Source organism: Bombus pyrosoma, linkage group LG2 (genome assembly GCF_014825855.1).
Source record: "Bombus pyrosoma isolate SC7728 linkage group LG2, ASM1482585v1, whole genome shotgun sequence".
Lineage (NCBI taxonomy): Eukaryota > Metazoa > Arthropoda > Insecta > Hymenoptera > Apidae > Bombus > Bombus pyrosoma.
Window position 1 is genome coordinate 12,251,696 of NC_057771.1, and position 19,343 is coordinate 12,271,038.

The window sequence follows — 19,343 nt, forward strand, 5'->3', positions numbered from 1 at the left end:
GATATGTAAATTTATTAATAAAAATCTTAATAATGACATTGTCCTATTTATATATATTTAGTTATATTTATAAATAATATTAAAAAGTTTGTTTTAATTACTTTATTTTTTTATTATGCTTATGTCTTGCGAATTATATTTTATCAGTATTAAAAATATTAAAATTGTGTAAACAAAAAATGTTAGAATTAGCAACAGTATAGGAAAATTATAGAAAAATATAATATTTAATATTTTGGTAAAATTTTACGTACATATGTATAACTTTCGAAAAAAAAATTCTTTAGTAATTATTCAACGTTTGATATTCATCTAGACTAGAGACAATTATTCGATATCCCTAGACAAATGCCATTCGTTTCTAATTATAAACAATTTGTCTAAATTCCTTTAAAACATCTTTAATGTTAATGTTTATTATGTGCATTTAATTAAGTTTGTGATTAAAAATACGCAATGAATAGTTAAGATACATAATTACAGATTTCAAGAAGGATTTTGTTGATAATTTAGTACACTTCAAGTGAGGAAAGACTTCTTATTGACATAATGTGTGCTATTTGCACGTAATTTTTACGAATTTCAGTTATTAAATCTATGTTATTAAATTTTCATAAGAACTTAATAAGCGTTATTGACATTTCAAGAAGATCGTTAATTTATTGCGAGTATACTTACTTGTAATTTTGTGCAATGTCTTTCTGCAATATTTAACATCAACAATTCTTTCAAGAAAATTTGGAGATTAACATGTACTGAACTATTCTGTGACAAATTATAAAGAAATGTGATAGTGCTGAAATCTCGACTTTTTTAGGTAATTTTAGGCAATTTATTTAAAAATATCATTTAACAAAACCTTTGACTTGATGATTCACAATACACTTTTTTTCTTCTATTGTGAAGTATATCCATTCTTAGTTCCTTATTCATTGTCAGACAACATTACTAATAAATTTGTTCATTATCTTTGAACATTCTGCATCCTACAACTTTATTAATACAATAAGAGAGTAGTAAATTATAAATCTAATTCAAAATATCATTTGTTTATATTTTGACTTTGGTATTGTTATTGTTTAGCATTTATGATAGATTAAGTAACATAATATTGGTGATTTTATCATTCTGATTCTATAAGTTGCAATATTGTTATTAGAAAAACATATTTGTTGCTATGTATTTTGCAAAGTATAATATAATTTTATATAGAAAAGCATGAAGTTACTGATTATTATGTAGTTAATAAATAATATTTATGTGACAATAATATGTATTTTATTACATTTTGTTTTTTGTTTGTGTAACCCCATATGAATTATTAAGGTGATTTGATATAAAATTAACCACAGATACTTACTTGAAAATTATAAATAAGATGTTTCCTATTTCATCATTCTTTTTTAAATTTTGTAGTAATTTTTGGCTATGTGCTTAGTGTAGATCCAGTATATAGCAAATGTATTTGCTTATTAGGTGCGTTGGAACATAGGTAGTGCTGCTGTTCATCTCTTCAAGTATAGGTATCTCTATGATGTTTTCGTCAGGTCTTAGCTGCAATCTATCCTTTCCTAGTTGTCTGGGTTATCCACAGGATAACGAAGAATTAATACCAAAAATGGCTAGAGAGCCAATAATTCTTAATGTTTATGATATGGTAAGGACCTTTTAAATTTCTTTCCAAAATATCTTTTTAATTTTTATTGATGCACATTTGTAATAAATACATTTCATGTTTCAGTATTGGATAAATGAATATACTACTCCAATTGGATTGGGTGTATTTCATTCAGGAGTTGAAATATATGGAACAGGTATATTTACATAATGTTATATATATATATATATATATATATATTTTATTCAATTCAATCAATCATTCAAATATATTTCATTATTTCAATCAATTTGCAGAATATGCATATGGAGGTCATTCTAAACCAATTTCTGGAATTTTTGAAATCACACCAAGAGTTGCCGAAGAATTAGGGGAGCAATTTAGATATAGGTACAGATATTTTAGTAAGGATGTGTTCATATTATTTCAAAAGAAGAGTATATTTATTTTTCATCATCGTAGGCAATCAGTACACATTGGATATACAGATTTCACAGAAGAAGATGTAACTAGGATCGTTACTGAATTAGGAAAAGATTTTAGGGGTGATCGTTACCATTTAATGAATAAAAATTGTAATCATTTTAGTAGTCAACTTACACTTGTATGTATATAAAAATAGTATATAATCACTTATTAATTAATACAATGCTAATATTATATTTTTATTCTAAATTGTAGATTTTGTGTGGTCAAGAAATACCGGGTTGGGTAAATCGCCTTGCATATTTCAGTTCTTGTGTACCATTCCTTCAACGTTGTCTACCAAAGGAATGGCTAACGCCCGATGCACTTCAACATTCTCTGAATCAAGTCAGCCATGAAAGTACATCCTCTGAAAGTACGTCTTCTGATACTTCCTTGTAACATTTGGCCAATTTTTTAAAACGAAGAGATTTAAAATGTCATAGGAGTTACACCATTTAGAGAGTTTATGCGCAAAGGAAGTTTATCGTGACAGTAACTATATCGCCAAGACCATGGAATCCGAGAAACAAAACCGTCAAGATGAGGTACAAATTTCATATTGTACACTAGAATTCCAGTGGTGATTTAATAATACTGAAAAAATGCCTTTCTTGCAACATGTCGTCTTTTAAATTCTGGACGGCAGTATACAATGTCGCGTGTGTTCTTTGTTGTATCACACAATCGAAATTTAATAGGTATACACTTAATAGATAATTACGTATAAAACAAAGGCATAAAGAGACTGGAACGTATTCATTTATTAGTTAATCACATTAATTTTTTAAGAAATTTTTTGTAAATTAGATTTTATACATGTAATATCTTTCATTTCAAATCGTATTTCAAAATTAATATTTGTAAAACATACAATTCGTTCACATTATATTTTAGTATTACCCAGTGATGTTTTTCTAAACATTCAATAACCTGGTTTACTTGGACATTATAATTATGTTATGTATACATGCGACACCTCTCTGTACAGCTGCCATTAATATTGTTAGGAAATTTAAATGAAGAATGAATGTAATATACATATAATATATATATATATATATATATATATATATTAACATTCATATAAAATAAATAAATTACGAATAACTTACTTTTCATCTATGATTTAATGAAAATATGTTTTGTGCAAATACTTTTATACGGAACATATTTATAATTTTATAATTAAAATATTGAGTCAACAGTTTTTCACTATATGGATATCACATTCCACAAAGGTGATTTTGAATTTTGCACAATATAGAATAATAGAATTAATATAATGTTGTGATTTTGGAAGAATTCGCTAGATCTAAAATCTAATGAGTTCTTTTTAAATATTCATAACATACAAATCATTACTAATGTTGCTAAAACTGTTGTTGACACCAAGTTTATAATGTTATATGTTGAAAAAAATGAAAAATTCATAAAGTTATTCGAATATGATATAAATACAAAAAAATTCTGTTGAATATATCATATTTGTAAAATGTAACACAAAAAACAAGTAACAATTAGTGCCAATTCAATGTTTTGTTAATTCTGTTTTAATGATTAATACTAGGAAGTGACATGTTGCATAAAATTCATAGATGTTATCAATCATAAAATTATTATATTTAATGTTAACATATGAATATCTTTCAATGAATTATTTATAGAACAATTTCGGATATATAACAATTATATCTAATATAATAGTCAACAAAAATATTAATTACTCTTTATTTATATAATTATATTATAGAAAGCTTTTTTTTAAATTAGATTTAAAATTAATTTGGATTAATAGAATTATTTAATACACTAATTTACACGAAATTACCAAATTTAAATTCGTGCGCTTCTGTACGACTTATGTTTAAAAAAAAATGTCTTCTTCATATACATATATGTATTATATTTTCAAAAAAAAGGTATTAAAAATAATTAGTCATCATAAATATTTTATAGACCAAAACATGTTATGTTTTATATTCCTCACTGATAATTGTATTGATACAGAGTTATAAAATGCGATATAGAATACTAAAGTAATGAAGCATATAAAGCACAATATACAATATAAGTACAAAAGCTTACGTATCTTTTTAAATGGTCTTTTTTATAATGATATTTAGTTTATTGTTTCAGTAGGGACCTTTGTCTTACTGTTAATGATTTCATTTTAAAAAATAAATATTCTAGTAATTATTATTTTGTTTTATTAATTATAATAATACCTAAAATTGAGACCAGTTTTAATTATTAATTATATTGTACTCATACATCAAATTTACTAATATAATTCTTTATTACAAAAAAATTAAGTTATTATTATTTCAGCGAAGAATGAATTTAAGAGAAAGGAAATATATTCATCTTTTATCATAGATTTTGTATGAAACAAAATGTAAAACAAAATGTAAAACAAAAATTATAAATACTATGAAACCTACAAAAAAAGTGTTTGTGAGGAAATCTTACAAACATAAGAATTTGGTTTTCTTTTTACCATAATGTAAGTACTTCTTACTATAATAACACACTTTAAATAATATACAATGAGATACAATTCATTATTCAAAATGCAAATAATTGCTTGCAATTGCTTTTAATAAATATCGTAAATATAATGCACATATTAGTTATAAATAAATTCATAGTATAGAATACGCTAAACTAAGTTGCTAAAAAAAAGATTAATAATCAGGTCATTACATGCACTGGTACTAAACCAATGGGATACATAAATCATTATTAATTGTTACATAAAATATTCTAACAACTCGTAAAAAAGTAAACTATTGAATCATACAAATCTGTATATGCATACATATAATCATTCTATTTTCGTGCAGAATGCCAGTCGTACATTTTGATTATGCGTAAAAAAAAGCATAATTATAGCGCAGTTTTTACATGTTATAAAACGATGTACTCAAAATTTCAGTGTCATATATGTGCAGACTAAAAAAAAAAGAAGAAAAATGAAAGATTCGAAGGGTCTAAAATCAAATTGAAATTGAAACCTTATTTAGAAATTGAATTATTTACAAAAATATAAAATCAATGCTATACAAAGTGACTATTTCTTCGTATGTTCTATTTATAGACAAACTCGGTTTAGATACAAGGCAACATAAGACAAACAGATATATCTTTGATTTTAGAACCCTTAAGTAACAATTGCGGATAATAGACAAATCATTGAATTTCGTTGGTAAGTACAATAACACGTACATTGCTACAATTTATAAACATACGATGACATTTCTAGAATAGTTCTAGAACTCATTTTTAAACTTTATTTTATTCTGGTATGGACAGCAATATCTGTACTATTACATTCTTTGTCTGATAACATTAACACTTTTTTTTCTTCTATTAACGGTTTCTTCTATATTTTTAATATAAGAATGTCAAACCTATTGCAGTCGATATATATTTCTTTTATAATTATATTTTCATGTCTTACTATGACACAAATGTGATAAAGTCGTTTCAAGTTTCTTTTTTTTGGTATTATACGCATGTTATAGTTATTATGCTAACTTTATGTCCACCAACGATGATCTTTTTAAAGAGTTGGAACTTCGATTTTCATGTATATTTGTCATTGTTTTATGAAAATAAAAAAGAATTGCTCGGAATGTAGCGTATCAATATTTTACCGTAACATTTTCAATATTTCATAAACTTTTCGATACTTTTTTAAACTTTTTTCATTAAAATTCATTATAAATATATGTAAATTTAAATGCATGATTTAGCATTATTTTTTTACATGCACTTTATTTTCGTGTATGCAAAAATTGAATCCATACTGTAGTTATTGGCTCTTTGTTTTACTGTATGCCGTGTTTAGGGATATGAAGATAAAACAACATCTTCAATCCATAATTACTTGAATAAGAATGGAGCAACTCGGGATTCTTGACCGTTAAATGTTATTTCATATTTTAACTACTGGCATAGAATCCTGAGATAATTATTTTGTTCTACCAACTCTTTTTTCTCCTCTTTTAGTATAGTTAGCAAATTTTTATAAATGTACATGAAAAATGTATATATTTTATACATTAAAACATATAAAACTTGTTATCTTGTTCTCATCTTTGTTGTAATTTCATTTGTTTTGTTCTAGTCTTACAACTATAAAAAGAACTAAATGTAACTGATTAATCATCAAGTAATACTTTTTTCAAAATTTCATAATGATTCATTATTCTTTTTTTTGTGAATTCAATGGTTTTAAAATTTTTTAATATAAAAGTACTAAAGATGTTGCATAGTGTAATCTTTCTTAACACTCTCTTCAAATTGTTGCAAATATAAATAAGGATTTCAGAATTTCATGGTTTAAAATAAACGATACTTAATCATCGTCGTTCCGTTTTCGTTTCGATTCTATTCTCAGTCATTATGCATTGCACTTGTTAATATTTGACTGACAAATTTTAAATACGTATATGCATTTAAAAAAAAGAAGTTTCCACAATGATATTTATAGCCTTAATTATAGATAAAGCAGTACATTTATAAAAGAGAAATCAGTTTTTGTCGCAGTAAGGACAAATCAATATTCAACATCACTCTTTTACTGTCACAAATATAATACTCATATGTCATGTAAAAGTATATAGCCGCCTTGCTTAATAGCTATTTATTAGCAGGAGCTTTAGATACATTGCACGATTATTTCTACTATTCACATGCTGAATAAAATGATGCACCTTACTGCATTATGACGCAATAGAAAATATTTAGTCATAAGGCATCAGATCGATTCACTTCCACTGAATTCATTTGTCACTAAGAATGACTAAGTATATAATTTACTTGAAACTATTATTTATACCTAGATTCAAAAGGTAGGTACGATAGATTAATTAGATTAATTTTTTATTGCTAGGTAATTTGACTGAGATTTCAATTTTTATTAACTTAAGGTAGTTCATTACGATGATCAAAAATTAAAATTATGCAAAGTATTCGCATTAAAATTCCGAAAAAAAGAGGAAATTAAAACGATACCTACTTTGGTAATATATGGCATCGTAAAGCTGATTCAATGATTTCCGAACATAAATTATTTATAATTTATCATTACATAAACTGTAAATTCCCTTGTTAAATATATAACATGTTATAAGTTCTTGAAAACCAGAAAGTTATTGCAACATGATACCAAAATCAATGTTAATATATTTATGAAATCTTTGTATTGATTATTGAATTAAATAACTAAAACATGCAACTTCTTAATTCATTTGTATATACGAGTATTATGCCTTTTGTTAGACGTTTGTAATACAATTAACATAATGCACAAGGTTAGAAAAATGTATTGCACAAAATTGAAAAAAAGAAAGAAATAAATACGATAACTTTCCAGCTAAAAATCAAATACGGATATCATTTTATGTAAAAATGTTATCATAGATACTGTAATCCTATTATTCAGGTAGTAGACGCGATTACAGTGAGTTATTAATGTTATGAGAAGTGTTAAATTAATTTTTATGAATCATATGAAGATGAACCATGATCATGAGCGGGACTTGGTGGCGTCGATGGATTTGAACTGTTGTTTGAAGCTATTGAATGTCTAGGACTTCCACCAGAGGTGTGTTCCTACATTAATGAAAAATTGCATGTATTTATTAAAAGTACGATTTCTCCAAACTTTTTAGAACACGTTGAATGTTCTCTATCTATACCATCTTTATATTTGGTTAATATTTTTAATAAGAGAAAAAGTAATACCTTGTCGTGTAAAGATGCGATGCTACCAAGAGAAAGTGGAGTATGCGATCGTAGATGCACAGATTCCGAATCAACTTGGTCCACAGGAGTACGGGGTAACGAAGGTGGGGTAGCAGTTGGTCGTGGCGGTGCCGGTCCTCTGCGTGATGATGTTGAACCTAAAAAAAGATTTTATATGTGATGTAAGATATCTCAAATAAAATTATGTAACAGAATAAAATACAATACGATTGAGCATATAAATACCGTTATGCGGTGAATATCCGGAATTTCTGGATATATGAGAACTAAGACGTCGGGTATCAGAAGGTGGATGCCTAGGCGGCAGTGGCGCTGGTTTACTTGATGCTTGAATTGCAGGACTATACAACTAAGAAAAAAAATGTAAGTAGACATTTAATGTTTTTAGAAATACATAAAGATGTATTATATTCTTACTCTTTGTTGGCTGCTATGAAGATGAGAGCTACTGTGATGACCACTATGTTGTTGATCAGCTGTTTCAAGTGTAGTAGGCAGGTCTAACAATCGTTGAATCTAATATAAAATATAAGACATTTATAAAATAGATGTATACCAAAAAATATATGTATTAACCAAAAAGAAAAAAGGAAGCTCAAAATAACTTACCTGTATTCCATTACCCGGACCCATATGACTGATATGATTAAAATTCGTCGGAGCAGATATCATTTTGGAACGTCTATCAGTAGGACGAACAGCCCTATTTCCTTCTCTTAATGAAAATCTCCTTCGTGGTTTTGTCATTTGTCTACCACTTGCATCTAGTGGTGTTAAATTAAGTAGTTCTCCTATTATATTAAATCGAATATTGTATATTATATATAATCACTTTATAGTTATGATTGTTGTTATATGAAGTATACTAACGTTGATGTAAATTGCTCAGAAAAATAACATGTGGCATATCGTTAATGACACAGGACGTTAAAGAACCTGAAGTATTGAGTGGTCGTGCTCGCTTCACATTAAGTGTTTGTAACCAATCTCCAGTTGTACAGTCAAACACGTCGATGTGAGTCTCGCTGTAAACTAGTAAGTAGCCTTCACAATAACCTGCAACATAAAGTTATAATTGTTATATGCAATATATGTACATTTGTTATATTTGTACATGTAATATTTGTTACATTTGTAATATGTAATACGAGATTATAATTACATTTCGTCTTAACATGTTCCATATTATGCTTTAAGAATAATACTCACTAACTGCTGTAGGAACAGCAGGATACATAATTTCACGATCTCTACTCTTTCTGCCTTGACTGTCGACATAAACTGCTAATGTATGGAAGACTAATAAGAATTCACCACGTGGCAATTCGATACAGCGTAAAGCATCCACAGCACTGTATGTAAGAAAACCTAAGAGCGTATTCTCAGAATGGACCAATGCTAAAACATAAAAATAAGAGATATATAGGTCTCAAATTAATTCTGAATTTACTTGAAGTCGGATTTATATATTTACAAATAGGGTGATGGTCTCCTAAGATGCTGTAGATAGAAAATCCGGAAGGATATCCGACACAGAAGCGACCTTCAGAAAGAACTTGCAAAGTTTGTGCATGACATGATAACATCAGTTCACGTATACGTTTATGACGTGTTTTCGTACGTGTAATTTCATAAATAATGACTTGTGATGCATTCTAAATTAAAACAGAAAAATGACATTAAATATAGGAAATATCTATTATATTAATGATCCGATATTATACAATAACATGTCTTACCTGCTTCTTTATGGCAACACACAAACAATAAGTTAGTGGACTGCGACGGACTATCCCGGTCGTTAAAGTTATACATCCTTTAGTTTCTGCAACTTTAATCCATTCAACTTCGTCTCCATCCAATGCACGTACTGGGACCAGCCGTACATGACGTTGTTTTCCACTTAAAACTACTATTAATTGTTCTTCTGTTACATATTCCAGTAAATATATTTTCTTGCCTTCTCCTACTCTTGCAATTTCTAAATATGTAATACAAATTAGTCATAACAAAATGATTTTGTACACATACGCACGCGCGCGAACACACACACGCGCGCACGCACACACATATAGAATAGAACATACCGCTACGATCTAAATCTAAACAGAAGAGACCTTCTTCTGTGCCAATGACTAGACGATCTGGATCAATAATTGCTCCTGACATCACATTTTTAATGAGCGCCAATGTATTATCTAGTAATTCTTTTGCTCTAAAAATCTGTAACGTAAAAAGAAGAGCATAAATAAAAATGAATGAGATCGAACGATATCTTATTAATATATACATCGATATATTGTATTTACCGTTGTATTAGGAAGATTGTTTTTCTTTAATATTCTATGTAATTCACTTAAAGCAACTACCCACTTTGTTTTTTCACTTTCAGTGTCTGCAAGCATTAACGTGTGATTTCTTAAACCAGGTGGTTCTAGTAGAGATGTCGTTATCTAAATAAACATGAGATAAAAATAAATCCTGAAGGAATGTATAATAAAAATACAACAAAAGACTTTAAGCATTACCCTAAATATACATGGAATATCTTTCTTTGTAGCATGTATAACATCCGAATCTCGAACAGAACTAACGCTGAATTCTTCGTCCCGCATGTCCAAGACTTGAGACACGTAAACAGATGGTAATGCATTACGATCTGGTGAAATATCATAAAGAAATAATTTGAAGTCGCAAACCACCACAAATTGACGAACCCAGCCCTTTTTCACTCCACCCATTTTTGGCACTTTAACATATCCTTCGTAAGCTGTACCTATTCCTCGTGTAGGATCAATACCCAGTGGTCGTTTTGCTGGAAAAAGTATTTATTATCATGCTATATTAAAGAATTATATTTTCAAAATAAATTGCACTAAATATGATTTCCTAAAGATAACTTACTTTGATCATGTGGCACAGGACACATTGATGGAACTTTATCACAACAGGGCATATGACATGCAAAGCCACAAACTTCACATACAACTCCTTGCCTGGTTAAACCTACCATCAGTGAAGTGCAATGATTACATTTTGTAGGTGCTGAAAATGTTCTTACTAAGAATTGGTGAGATTTTGGTTTTGGTTGAAGATTGGTTTGTCCATGAGATGTTGATGATTTATTGAGAAGTTCATGAGATAACGGAGATGTGGGATCCTAAAATTTAATATACATTGAATTTTAATGTGTAAACACTTAATGTTATATTAAACTTAGAAAATAATACTTACAATACTGAGTTCAGATAAGTTGCTTTTACTGCTGGAGATACTTGGTGCTCGATTATCTTCGATATCGGCTTCTACACTATCTGCACTTCCATGACGTGTACTGCTTGCAGTTTCTTTCAAGAAATGTTCCAAATATGACATTTGAGATGTAGGACGTTCTAAAACTGAAATACAAAAAAATTTTTAATTAATAGTATAAAAAATGGTAACATCTTTTTTTTGATTATAGGAAGTTGAAATTATTTTTAATAATGTTAAACTAATAAAGAAAAAAGATATCTGTAATACTTTTATCTATATTCTATTAAAATATAAAGAATGTAAAAGTAAAGAAGTATGTTTTTCTTTCTACAAGTAGATACATAAATCAATATAAATTTCATAACATCTTCTTTTGAACATTTTAATATAATCACTGCACTGCAATTTGCACCACACAAACTCTGTTAAAATAGTAATCGTTATTATGCAGGTAAAGGTTGATTGTTTACCAGCAGAAATAGCAAGCATGTAATAAGATGTACTAAAAAGTCAATCAGTTCAAACAATCTAAAGGCGAAAACATTCAGACACAACATACCTGTTAATCATTTAATTACAAAACTGAGTGATTATCAGCTACAACAATTAACAAAGGACAACCATCACCTAAAACGATGAAAAGCTACTGACACTATCCTTAATTGGGGGATGATTATATCCAACATACAAGAAACACATAACTGATTTTCACAGTAATTGAAATTAAAGTTAACATAGAGCTATGTTTTAAATAAGAACAATCTGATACATTTGACGCTCCCTTTCAAAGAAAAACAATTAATGTTTCATACCATTATATTCATAAAAAACATAGCACTGTGTTCTGTAATTAGCATCCCAACTGACTAGTCAATCAAAATCGCGTTTTGTTGCCACTTCATTTACCGGGTGGCGATACGATGGCGACGGCATTCTGACTGATGAATGTGTTGACGGGAACGAATCTAGTTAATAAGCGACATGTCGTGACGCGGGAAGCACGCATTACTGGTAGGGGTGACGACGGCTGATGTACGATGATGCGTTGGGGTTTGGTGCTAACGATGTTTGGAGATTTTCTTGACGTTTTGCTGGATAGGGCAGCTGTCACAAATACAGTTTGAAGATGAGCAACAAGAGGCCCCAGACACAGCTCGTTACGCCAATAAACAGAGGCACTTTGTAGTCTAGAAATCAGAATCGCATACCGTACCGGAGAACCGAATTACTATGCTGGATAGGTATCCAAATAGTAACGATCTCTATTATTGGTAAAGTAAGTATTGGCAATAACTTTTATACTTAGTATATTACCTAAGTGAAGTATTATAGTGAAGTAGTTAAATATATTACATATAATACAGACAAAATATTTTGTTAAAATATTAAGGTCAACCTAACAATGGCAGAAAACATCACATTTTAAAAATCAAGTGCCTTATGTTTTTTCAAGACAACAACTGAATTATCCCGATACACATATATTCAATTTTCATTTGTGCCAAATACCTATGAATTATAACATATTTTAAAGATACGTGCATTTTTTATAATATCATTAAAATATTTATATGATCATATTGATCAATTATATGACCATAAAATGATATTACATATATATATATATATATATATATGTGTGTGTGTGTGTGTATAATGAATTGCACTTTCATATTTGTAACTGTCTTAAAATACATTTAAATATCAGTCTAGAAACACACACCAACTCTTACTATTCACATTTATAAAAAAAATTAACAAAAGAAAAAAATAACCACACACTGACTCATACCAATATAATATCAAGCCATTAATTAAACTAATGCAAACTACAAGAAATAGATGGTATTCACATATAGTTATACCTCTTAGAAATTCTATATTTTACTACTGAAACTAAAGAGATTGTTAAATCATACTTCTGACTATAATGACTTGTAATTTTAGTTATAATATAAAAGTAATATACTACGTAATAATATAAATATGCAAGTGCAAAGAATCATGTACACCATTCATGCATCTTCACAACAAACTTTTATTATTTATGTTAATTAATATATATTTTTTATTAGGTAAGAGAGAGAAAAATAAGAGTTAATAAGCAAATCTTAAGAACCTATATTGAGAAGTATGAATGCTATATATGATTCCTGCTATATATTTTATATAACAATTTCTTGATTCTGTTGACCTTTTGCTATATGCATGCAAATTTGAAATTAAGAAAAACAATCTAGTATATTTATATAAGAATTCATATATAAAAATTTCTTGTATCACGCAATATTTAAATCACATACGGTATTATATATCTAATAAATAATATTTTGTATCTATTTATGACGAACATTCTATTCTATTTATTACGAATTGTATATATAAATCATATATTCCGTGCCACAACATATTAAAATAATACAGAATATTTTACAGAATATGTAGAATAAAACACCGAACAGATATATTCACCGCCTAAACAATGTACGAGAGAGATTAAAAGATTTACAAATTACATACACAGCATGTATCGCAGCAGTTTGTATAATAATAGTTCGTACAGAATTTTTATAAAAACGTAACAATAAAATTTTTACGAAATTTCTTTTTGTAACAGTGTTATATGAAATGTACTTACAGCCATCGCCTGTGTCAAGTCTCGCTTGCAACTCTTTTATTTGCATTTCTTTACGTTTTATCTCGTGCGTGAGTGTATCGAATCGTTGTCTGAAATCTCTTAATTCCCTGTAGATACACAATGATTTACCATTATTAAATTATATCAGTGACATTTAGAGAAATAAAAATATTTTCGTCATTAAAATTTATTTTATTTTTAATATATTTAAATTAATTACTTTTGAGCAGCAATTAAATCTGAACGCGTCTTTGTAAGTTCTTCAGATATTGCCTGCTTAGCTTGTATTTCACTTTGTAAAGAACTTTGTAGGTTCAAAAGCTCCATTTTGTCAAGCTTTTGTGATCTACGATTTCGCCAATTTTTATCTGCCATTGTAGAACCACTTCCTACACCACCTACACCGCCAGAATGTTTTAAAAATTCTAATTCTTCTGTCATTTTTGTTGCTAATGCCTGAAATTTGTTAAGCACAAAATTAAACAGTTCTTGAGATACATATCATACTATAATACTAATGATCATCATTAATAAAAAAAATATAGGTAGGACAGACCTGTAAGTATCCTCTAGCATCTTTCTCATCGGATACCCACTGAATAATTTCGGTAATCTGAGCTTCCCATTGTGCAATAGCTTCCTTCTTGTTTCTTAGTTCCTCATATTCTTCTTCTAATTGTCGCCTTTCACCTTGTATTCTATTAACACTATCGGTAAGAGTGTTAAGTTCTAACATAAGTTTTTTGTTTTCTTCGACTAGCATAATTTTTTCTCTTTCATGACGTCTGTTCAATTCATTTATAGTCTCCTCACTATCGGTGATATTTTCTAATCTTGCATTATCTAATTTTTCTTTCGTTAACTGAACTTCCCTTTCCAATAAATCTCTCCTTGTTTCAGCTTCATGCAATTGTTCTTGGAGACTACGAATTTCAAGATTGAACCTACCTTGTTGTTGGTTCAAATTTTCATTATATTGAACTTCAAGTTTTTCCACTTCTGCTTTTAACCTATTAATTTCTTGTGTCGCTAATGCATGATTTGCACTTGCATCATTTCCCATAGACCTTTGCCTAATTTTCTCTGTTTCTTCCTGCATTTGCTTACAATATTCTTCGCTACGTTCCCTCAATTTTCTTTCTTTACTCGTTTCAGCCATTGCCTCTTCCACTCGATTCTCTAATTCTCTACGTAACTTTTCCGCTTTTCTAATGTCATGTCGTAAGCTATCAACCTTTTGCATTACAACCTCCAATTCTTCTTCTTTATCTCTGACTTGTCTAGACAATTTTTGTTTCTGCTGTCTTAATTCTGATAATTTGTCTGTAACTTCGGTATATTCAGCCATTGCTAGTTTACGTTGTGTTAATGCATCTTTCAATTCTTTATCTTGAAGTTTAAGCTTCTCCTGGACATCTAACTTATCTTTAATAGCTTCTTCCTTTTCTGATCGAAGAGAGCGTACTAATTTTTCTAATTCCCGTAGTTTTGTCATATCACCGTTATCTAAGTTGCGTAATTCACGGGGGACCTCCATGGATTTTAACTGTGATTCTAATTCTAGAAAATTATAAAGAAACATTATGAAATAATAACATGATTAAGTATTCATATATTTTTTACAGTAATACATATTTAGAGATATATATTTATACCACAGTTGCGTTTAGTAAGTGTATTTATTTCATCCTGAAGTTTTCTTGTTGCATTATTAGAATCTGGTGATATTCCTGGGGAAGAATGACTCATGCTAATTTGTTTTTTTAAATCTTCAAGTGCTTGTGTCAGTTGTGCATTTTCTTCCTCCAATATTTGCACACGTTTATCCTTTTGAGTTATAGCAGACAAACAACCCAGATCAGATATGCAACTGTAATTTATAAATACAAAACCATATTAAGTACACTTCTTTTTAGGAATATAAAGAAGTAAAAGATGCTACTTACCTTCCTTGAGTGAAAGTAAAGCCAACAAATGGTAAATGAAGTGCAGAAAACGCAGAATTTGCTGCTGGTGGAACAGCATCAGAACTGCGAACATCTGTATCATCAACATCAAAGTTTGATGTATCTGTTGGTGAAGAAACTTCAGGAATGTAAGGTGCAGTACTGTCTCTAAGAGTTTCCCAGTTTACTCCTTCAAACCATGGATGTTTCTGTGTTATATAATTAGAATTAATTGTATTAAATTTAATTTTCTAATTATAACCACATAATATTATAATTTTTAAGTTAACACATTACATGTTAATACCTTAAAATCATCAATTCCATTTTGACCTAGTCTAAATTCTGAACTACATATTAATTTCCTCATTAAATCCTTAGCTTCTTCAGAAACTTCATACATGTCATCTGCTGGGAAGTCAAAGCAATTCTGAAATTAAGTAAATACACGCATTAATGTGTATAATATATATGTATAATAATTATTACAATATCATTGTAACAACTTTTATAAGTATAATTCAAATTATTTAATAACCTTATGGTTCATAATTTTTCCATAAGTTTCGACTAGAGATTCTGCATAAAATGGTGTTTCTCCATATAACATTTCATACATGCATACTCCTAAAGACCACCAATCACATTCAGGTCCATATTGTCCTTGACCATCTTCCATTGCCTATACGAATTTCAGTGCATTCTTTTTAACATTCATGAGTAGTAAATATCATAAATTAATAAAATACAAAATAGTACTACATAATTTATAAATTATAAAAATAATAATTATATATAAAATAATATGGAAATATAATTTTACCCTTAAGATTTCTGGTGAAATGTAGTCTGGTGTGCCAACAGCAACATTACTTTGTGCAGTGCCATCCTCAAACAATCGTAAACAAGATCCAAAATCTGCTAATCTAATATGACCATTTGCATCTAACAAAACATTATCAGGTTTAATATCACGGTGTACATAACGTAAGTCATGTATGGACCCAATAGCCAGAACCATTTCAGCTATGTAAAAACGTGCCATATCTTCTGGAAGGCGATCTTCAAATTTGCTCAACAGTGTTAACAGGTCTCCACCACAGTAATAATCCATGACCAAGTACTACACATTATTATTTAAAACGCATAAGATATTTTTATGTTCATAAATGCTTCTAATTGTTATTAATGTTTAGAAGAATTACCAAATTATTGTCATCTTGAAAGGCATAATGAAGATTTGTGATCCATCTACGATCACCATACACCAGTACATCTCTCTCTTCTCTAAAGTATGCAGTTTCTGCACGCTTCAACATTTCCCATTTGTTCAAAATTTTCATTGCAAATACTTTGTCTGAACCACGCATTCTTACAACACATACTTCACCAAATGCACCTCTACCAATAACTTTTACTATTTCAAAATCCTCCCGTGCCAATTGCAAACTCTTAATGCAAGTAGCCACTGGTTTTACTATAAAAAAAATATATGAATTTTTTTTAATATGAAATTATAAACTTTCAAAAATACACATATGTTATGTATATATAATATACCAAATTCAATAAAATCTGAGACAGTCTTTTCACGTCGTAAGGAAGAATTACAACATTCATCATATAAGACAAGTAAAATATCAATAAGTGTCTCAATAGAAAATGTGTGGCCTATTCTTCCTTCTCCTTGTACAGGACCATCAATAAAAAGAGATTCTAATTGGCGCAACCTTCCTCCTATGCCTATGAAAATAATTATTATTTAGTAATAATAATATTATAATATAATAATAATATCTTTAATGACACATGTTTTGTTACAAAAAGCTGTTATATATTTGGGAATATACCATTGATTGCAAGTCCCTTTGGCATAATATCAGGAGGAGGTTGATTATATTGGTGCTGCGACGAATCTGACATGTCTCTTTTTCGAAAAGGTTGACCCTTACCAAAATCCTTGGATACTATTTCTGTCATTCTTAATAATATTGTTCAATAGTATTTTAAACCACCACATTATGATGTGATGACTGTCCTAAAACATTTAATATTATTATTTTTTATACATAAAATTTAATATAGACCTATAATTATACCATATATTTTATACTTCCATTAAAGATAATGAATTAAATATTTAAAATATTGTCATGTCAATCATTCTCAATAACTCTGTACATAACACACTTGCTTTTTATTAATTTAATCTCTCTTTATTTCATTCAACCAAATATGGGTATGGATTCATAATTTGTCAAATGTTTTATTTATAAATATGAAAGATGCAACTAAAGATATCTTAAACAATTAAAAAATTGTTTGAACAATTAAAAACTACATTTTTACATTTACAAGTATTTAAAAGAGCAATTAAAAAAATATAAATACAAACAGTATCTACAACAAGTATAATTGTATACTAAACATTTACCTTAAGAAGATAATTTCCAATAGACATATCTAAATAGGATCACTTTCACTATTTAAACATTAATTTTGTTTACAACCGTGCAGTGATCGTTTCCCGTTCATGTTATTAATATATACTAGCACGCTTTGAGCTTCTTTTACTCTTATGCAAAGAATGTCAAAAATCAATTCCCTTTAACTTAGCGTGGTATATATGTCCACACGCCACTACGTGTAAAACAATCGAGTTTCATTTAATTCATCATCGGCCATCGTGCCGGAATTACTCACGTCGGAAATTACGTAACTGCTATAAAGATAGCCAAAATATTTGGCGAAGAAAACACGCAACAAGAGAAATACGTGTAAATAAAATGTACAGACAAAAATAGTGCAGCGGGGTAGGGCACCGCATTCGCGATCAACGAATTCAACAAAATCACCAAGACAACTCGTATCGTTCGAAGAAATCGGTATTGTATAGTAGGACTATACAAATACTTCTCGTTTAAATGTTAATAATTATAAAATGAAACGTAGATAAATTTTAAAGGGCCATTGTCCCAATTTCTGATATAACCTCGCCACGGCACTACACTCTCATCCCCGATCAAAATTTTTGTGACGTAAAATTCCTATCGCATGTGAGAAAGATGTTTTGAGTGAAAGGCTTTTTCTTTGCCAATCCGGACCGTTTGCTCAAACGATTCGAGCATATCTGCCGAAACGACGCGTCCCGCTATAATATTAGTTTAATTGTTTATTATGCGCACCATTCGTTTATCACAAAACATCTTGCATGGCCACCTCCAAACCCCCAACAATTTGGTTGACCCCCTAGCAGGCCCCATATAGAAAAAAATATGGCAGTCCTACGTCATTGAAAATACCTATGACAGTTCAGCATATAGATAGGTCCTACCCTACAATATGAAAGATGTAATGACAAAGCGAGTTCACACAGCGATCATTTCTCAATTGATCAGAGTATATAATTTTCTTCTTTTCTTAAACATGCATGTCATATTCCAGAAATAATTAAGATTGAGAATAAAAATTCCATTTTTCCTCTGTACAAATTAAAATAATACTGTATAAGCTAATTGGTTCAAAATAAACTAAAAAAATGTATATACTTTCATACTTTTAAAGTAAAATTGAAATCTGTAAAATATAAAACTTATATTGCTTATAATTAATCATTTTTTCAAATTTAATTTCAAAATTTGTTGAA

General features: G+C 28.9%; 2 protein-coding genes across 11 annotated transcripts; one reads left to right on the forward strand and one right to left on the reverse strand.

The window, feature by feature from the left end:
* The first annotated feature begins 339 nt into the window (after positions 1-339).
* LOC122576441 (deubiquitinase DESI2) lies at positions 340-4,285 on the forward strand. Of its 3 annotated transcripts, none has more exons than XM_043746781.1 (7): positions 340-523; positions 1,477-1,657; positions 1,742-1,814; positions 1,915-2,008; positions 2,081-2,222; positions 2,300-2,459; positions 2,530-4,285. In XM_043746781.1, the coding sequence occupies exons 2-7, from the start codon at positions 1,532-1,534 to the stop codon at positions 2,574-2,576; spliced, it is 642 nt and encodes a 213-aa protein (XP_043602716.1). In that variant the 5' UTR covers positions 340-523; positions 1,477-1,531; the 3' UTR covers positions 2,577-4,285. The 3 variants fall into 3 exon arrangements, with proteins under 3 accessions (XP_043602716.1, XP_043602697.1, XP_043602707.1); XM_043746762.1 differs by having other exon boundaries at positions 341-817; XM_043746772.1 differs by lacking the exon at positions 340-523 and adding an exon at positions 1,168-1,326.
* On the reverse strand, positions 2,317-19,151 carry LOC122576368 (serine/threonine-protein kinase Genghis Khan). 8 transcript variants are annotated; one of them, XM_043746619.1, is made up of 27 exons: positions 18,132-19,151; positions 17,548-17,735; positions 17,258-17,440; positions 16,903-17,174; positions 16,521-16,820; positions 16,236-16,379; positions 16,005-16,127; positions 15,698-15,906; positions 15,407-15,621; positions 14,308-15,311; positions 13,972-14,207; positions 13,752-13,858; positions 12,020-12,217; positions 11,093-11,256; positions 10,763-11,018; positions 10,387-10,673; positions 10,168-10,311; positions 9,946-10,081; positions 9,598-9,839; positions 9,333-9,513; positions 9,068-9,256; positions 8,729-8,914; positions 8,468-8,649; positions 8,276-8,374; positions 8,084-8,207; positions 7,838-7,995; positions 5,342-7,705 (listed from the first exon to the last, which is right to left on the reverse strand). In XM_043746619.1, the coding sequence occupies exons 2-27, from the start codon at positions 17,675-17,677 to the stop codon at positions 7,592-7,594; spliced, it is 5,583 nt and encodes a 1,860-aa protein (XP_043602554.1). In that variant the 5' UTR covers positions 17,678-17,735; positions 18,132-19,151; the 3' UTR covers positions 5,342-7,591. The 8 variants fall into 8 exon arrangements, with proteins under 8 accessions (XP_043602537.1, XP_043602543.1, XP_043602554.1 ...); XM_043746568.1 differs by lacking the exon at positions 12,020-12,217 and having other exon boundaries at positions 18,132-18,419; positions 18,883-19,148; XM_043746602.1 differs by lacking the exons at positions 5,342-7,705; positions 12,020-12,217 and adding an exon at positions 2,317-2,453 and having other exon boundaries at positions 18,132-19,149.
* Positions 19,152-19,343: the final 192 nt, after the last annotated feature.